Source organism: Stegastes partitus, unplaced genomic scaffold, assembly GCF_000690725.1.
Source record: "Stegastes partitus isolate 25-593 unplaced genomic scaffold, Stegastes_partitus-1.0.2 Scaffold138, whole genome shotgun sequence".
Taxonomy (NCBI): domain Eukaryota; kingdom Metazoa; phylum Chordata; class Actinopteri; family Pomacentridae; genus Stegastes; species Stegastes partitus.
The window spans coordinates 718,041-724,040 of NW_007577869.1; the positions used below are offsets into that span (position 1 = coordinate 718,041).

Consider the following 6,000-nt stretch of genomic DNA (forward strand, 5'->3'; position numbering starts at 1 on the left):
TTTCCAAACTCATTTTTTATCCAACATAGACCATGTTTTTTGTCCCTGCTGCAAAGTAACAACTAAAAGCACAAACGTGAAAAAATACAAACGGGCAAAGACACATCTACCTGTAAAATGTTTAAACTTACTTTGATCTCCCTCTTCTCATTTGAACAGATATAGAGATAAGTCCATTCATAGAACTGAAATAACATCAACAGCAGCAGGCGGCAGATTTTTTCTTCTTTTTTTTTGTGAGCATGGCCTGGTTTTGCCGTGCTGTTGCCGACGGTGATATGTGTGTGTGTGTGTTTCTGTTTTTGGTTTGTGTCTGCAAGGTTTTAATTAAAGAATGTTACTATGGAGCTGCAAAGTCATATCTTGGCACTATTTTCCAATTTCAAAATGAGGAATTAAAAATACATTGTAATGGAACTGTAGTAGAAACCATACAAAACACACTGATAATAATTCTTTGCAGTCAAACCACCGGCATATGCAGACTTTTTTTTGAGGAGAATCCTGGTTTGTGGATCTGTGTGCATTCAGTTTTCTGTGCATAAATGTGTCAGTGAAGTACTGACGTGCATGTATAGGAAAATTACGGTTATGTCAAGCCGTCAAAGCGAATGTAAGTTAGTGAAATGTCCCCCTCAAGTGACATAAACCAACACCGTGTATGAGCGCGTGTGCTAGCACTCAGTATATGATGCCTTGTTGTGAATGGGCTCATTCAGGATTCTGAGGCGATCTTTACTAGGTCACCCTGCAGAGGACTGAGCGAGAGTCTGCCATGTTCAGCGCTTCTGTGCCAAACTGCTGCATGGCACCGAACAGATGGAGGCATCACAAGGGCACAGACCACTGGGAATCCCAGGGAGCAAGCAAAGAAAAGACAGATAAAGGCAGCGACTGAGAGAGCGAGACAAAAGAGACTTGCAGAGTGAATGAAAAGCAAGCAGAGAGGAAAAAAAAAATCCTCATGATGAAATGTATCTGTGCAATGCAATACTGACTCTTCACTTTATCTAATAATGCACCGTGAGGATCAGCTGCCTGCCAATATCATCCTTTCAATAATGACTGCAGTGCTGATTCTCTTTGGATCCAGTGGAGAAAGAAAAATTAAATGCTTCCAGTGGTGAAAAAAATTCTGGGTTGTCACCTGCATCATTTGTTTCAGCTTGGCCAAATACAGTGGGGGAAAAAAACAGCCTCATCGAGGTGATTCATTTGAATGGAAACAAAGGAACCCTATTTTACGGGTGGGGGGTGCTTGTAGTGCTTTTATCTAAATACAAAAGCAATTACTGTCATGTTTTTTGACTCCTACACTCACTCATTGGTTTAAATTGTACTTATTTATTTTTAAAAAAGAGCGATAAACGGGTTTTCCAGTAGTGTTAACAGTATGTGTTTGTGTTTTCTTGTGTCCTTGCAGCGTCTGAGGCGGAGTCTCCACCCTGGCCTTCTGAGGAGGATCTCCTCCACGTGGACCACCACCACCTCCGCCACAGGACTGCCCACCATTGAGCCCGGGCCTGTCCGGAGGGACCGCAGTGCCAGCATTAAACCCTATCATGAAACACTCACCTGCAGGTACCAGCAAAATGACTAATGTTCTTATCTTTCTCATGTATGTCCTCTATCCTCAGACCTTTACTTTGTTCAAGGTGTATTTATCAAACATACAGTCACTTTTACCCTGTTGTTTGCTCGCTGTAAAAGTTTTCTATTCCCCAATATGAAAAATCTTTATGTTTGAAGTCAAAGAAAGGAATTGTACCTATTAGGTCCTACTGTGTGACGTTGTACTATAGATAAACACAACTGTGGTTCAGACACTTTAAGGAGGACTGCTACAATGGCTACCACAGTATGACACATCACTCTGAAGGTTATTATGTTTTCCAGCACTGTGGCTGTAGTTATACCAAAGACATCAGTATGAGTGAGCAGTAATGGCACAGCAGTTTGGAAAAGGATGTGTGTGTGCAATGGGAGCCAGAATGGAAATATGCCCCACAGGCGAACACATTAACCTGAATAACTAAGACGCACATCAACCCTGAGCACATTAGTGCTGAAGATAGCACGGGACTCAGGCTACACAGAAGTATGGAGCAGAAGTAGATCTGTGTGCATGTAATGGAGTGTGGTTTTATGTAGGGGTTTGTGCTTTTTTGGGAGAAATGTGTTGATGAGACAGGACTAATACAGATACAGTGAATCTGCAGTGGATGAAATGTTGTTTTTTTCACAGTAAGTCACATTGATGCATTAAATCTTGAATAAACACGGGGTCCTAATTTATTAGAGTCATTCTGATTACTAAGTGAATTATTTAGGCACAATTTACTGTGATTAGTGCACAGATTGCATTCCATACAATTACTTTGTGATTACTGTGACATTATGTTTGGATTATCTCAGAACAGCTCAGGGGAAACGTTTTTTTTTTTATGAATTTCAAAGGAGCAGAAAATGGCGTTTCAGCCTGAAAATTGTTCAGACGGGCATGTTCACGTGTACTGGAATATGAGTTATCGTGCATACGGTATTTTTATGTGCTGTGCTCATGCACTAGCGGTACTTGTCAGCACATGCTCCTCGATCTTAAAATATTAAGTATGCCTCAACAAGAAAGAGTCTCTTCATGTTTCATCTACCTTATTTGGTCTGTCAGTTTGTGTCACACAGCCGAAAGTCTTCTGATGGAGGCCAGCATTTGTCTGCAAGTACAGACGCTCTTGCGTGCTGTAAAGTAGCGTCTCCGATGAATGTGGCGTGCCCGACTGGGAGGAAAGCATGACATAGTGTAGGGTTTGGTATATGTGTTTAATTTATTTTCAGATGCTGTATAAAAACATTTGTCTGTTCTCCAATCTGGAACTGCAGCTCAATTATTAATGTGCAGAAGAACTTCAGAAAGCTGTGTCTGACTCACACCGAAAAGTGCCTGCATGGCTTCAAACAGTACAGTTTCTCATGGTAACCTCTACATTGTTCAGCTGCATTCATTTCCAAGTCTGTGCACAGAACAATCCCTTCTGTATATAAAACTCAGAATACCTAAAGATCAATTCCCAAAATAAAAAAGAACAACCGCCATTTTCTGTGAACCATTTGAAGAGATTTGAATCTGCTCTCTTATGTAGTTACTGGACCAGTCAGCAAACTTTCAGCTTAAAACCAACACACTGTTTCCACAAACTTGTTAACAGTTGTTCAAACTAGTTGTTATGGATGTAAAATGAAGCATGACTCTGCAACTGCATGGCCTATTACTCTCCTTCTATTCATTTAGAAGCTAATTTTGGGTGGAAAGTTCTGAAAAAAAAGTGTCTTTCCATAAAAGTTGTGGCGTTTGTTTGTTTGTGTGTTTTTTATTTAGAATTTAGAAGCAAAAATGCATCTCAGGGCAGCAGTGTCCAATGAGGTGTACAAAGAATGGCTACATGAAACAGAACACTATCGTACTGTACTAATTATATATATAGTCTGGTTGTGCTGACGTGAAATGATGCTTGTTTCGCGCAAATTCATCCGTGTTGTTGCCAGGGACTGAAGCCAGCCCGTCTTTAGCTGTGTATTGTTTAGATTTTTTTTGTTGTGAGAAGGTTTGTTTCGTGAAGCTATTGTTGGATTCTGGTTGTACTGTAAAACTGAACTATTCCCATAAAAAACACTCTTGTTCTTCAAGGTAATTGTTTAAGCCGCGCTGCCCGGAGCAACACGCTAACTCGCCAGCAACACTCTGCCTTTGGCTCACTGAAGGCAAACAGTATTCTCTCCGTTTGTGGCCTTTATCTGATACTCGTGTGGTTTTGCATTTAAATATTAGGTGCAGTAATATTTCCATGGCTTTTTACCTAACTGGCGTGTGTGTGTGCTTCTTTCTGAGCGTGATCAGTGCACTGCTGCATCCATCAGGTCCGATCATGTGACGCATGAGTTGAAGCATCTTCGGCACCTGCACAAAATATTCATATCTATTGTTGTCAAAATAATGTGTGTGAAATATGAACCGACTCTTCTGCAGAAATCTGACCTGCTCCAAGAACTAATGTAATGTGTTTTATTATACAGAACAACATAGATATATTTTAAGGCTATCCCCCCCTCTACGTCTGTGAACTTTTGGTTTGGGTTGTTTTTCATTGTTGGCCCCTTTCCTCCAGATATAATCAACAGCAGTTCTGCAACTTATACTTTAGACAATATTTTGCTTGCATCTTTGTGGCAAGTGTCTGGACAAGGCCTTTTTCCGCGTAATCAAGTCCCAAAATCTAATGGAAAGCCTTTAGAGAGGAGTGGTGGTTGATATGGCGTCACATTAATGTAAAAAAAATACTAAATACAGTAACTTTCTGTCTTTGATGTAATACATGCTATGTTACAGTTCATCCATATTGTAATACTGATATAAAATACTGTAAATGTGTGCTGCCTCGACTTCTAAATCGTTTTATTTACTGCGCTGCATTCCGCTTTGTTTTGTGTTCCGAGCCCTCCAAACAACTGTGTGTGTCCGTCTGTTGGGTTCTGTTTGCACGATGACGGTGTGATACTCGAACAAGTTCTGTAAATGTAAGCACATGAGCAGCTTCTGTACACAAAGCCCTGTCGCCTGGTCTTAAAGCTTCGCCCGGCCCCAGCTATGGCCACTTATGGTTGTGTGAGTGTAAACAAACACCTGGGCCTCTCCCCAGTCACCAGAACCCCACAATTAACTCACACAGGCTTAGATACACTGTCACAGCTGCCTCTTCTGGCACAGGTTGAGGCTCTGGGTTTAGTTTACTGCAGTGGAGAGGAGTCTATTCCGAGCAGCACTTCAGTTAAATTTTGTTTTAGGAATCAGGCTCTCATCCAGATGCCTAAAATGTAAAAAAGATGGCTGGTAAGACTGCAGTGTTTAGCTTAAAGACACTTAAGCGGGGCCCATGCCTACTGAAAACAACGTGCTGTTGTTAGGATCAAACCTGCGATGGTCTCTTAGCAATCTTTAACCTGCCGACACACCGTCTCTCAAGTGGGCTTTAACACAAAAATCACATGTTTTAGGGAGTAGAAAGGCGAGTTTTTGTAATTTATGCACTCTAACCTGTATTTGTAAGAGTGTCTCGCCTAGGCAGCAGTAATATATGGATTTCTGTGCAGATCAAACACCAATAATCGTTCCTGATACGCAATAAGTCCTCATAGAGATTGTTTGGGAAAGAGGGAAGGAGTGAGAGCGAACACATGGAGGTTGGGAGGTTGGGAGAAAATGAACACATGGCTTCAATTGCCTTCTCTCTGCTCCATCATCAAATCTGTACAATCTTAATTAGGACATTAGGCTTCTTTTTTTTCCCTCCTCCTTTTTCCATCATGTCAGCCCTCAGTGACGTACAGTGTTAAGAAGGAATAACACCAACTTCAAAGCTACAATATCGGCTTTTTATCAGACAGACCCGGTAAAAAAGGGTGCGATTGAATACCTTCCATTTCCCTCAGCCCCGACCACTGTGCTGTTATCTTCTTCACGTCATCTGGCTCCAGAGTAGGTAGATTACTGGAAGCAGAAATAATAGCTGCTGTGTTTATCGTGGCTTGGACACTGTCCGTTTGGGCTCTGGACCAAAGGTAATCTGTCAACCTGCTGTGAGTGGTTGAGTATAAAATCTGGGAGTAAACTGCAGCAGAAGGGGTAGCAGGCGGAGGCCAGGCAGAGCTTACTGCCTGACTCGAAACATACAAGGAGAAGTGGCAAAGTTGTCCTCAGTGTAAGCAGACAACGTGGTAGTTTATGCATTGTTTAATATTGCAGGATAATCAACTTGATTAGGCTTCGTAGTTGCAGTGAGAATGCCAAGGCGCTTTTGGTTTAGAGAGCTGGACTCAATATCTGCTGTCTGTTGTTGAACAATTTAGGTTTTATTTTTCCAAAATCATGTCTAAAGCAAGAAACTAACTATGTATGATTAGTAAAAACAAGCACCGAAAACTACCCTGACCCATAATATTATGTTT

The 6,000-nt window shown here is 41.4% G+C and overlaps 1 protein-coding gene across 1 annotated transcript in view; it reads left to right on the forward strand.

Annotated features, from left to right (window-relative positions):
* Positions 1-6,000, forward strand: part of LOC103355233 (phosphodiesterase 3A, cGMP-inhibited) — a 76,640-nt gene that overhangs the window by 52,027 nt on the left and 18,613 nt on the right. Inside the window, exon 4 of the mRNA XM_008278939.1 lies at positions 1,424-1,581. Coding sequence (XP_008277161.1) covers positions 1,424-1,581 — 158 coding nt within the window. The remainder of the gene's footprint in view (positions 1-1,423; positions 1,582-6,000) is intronic.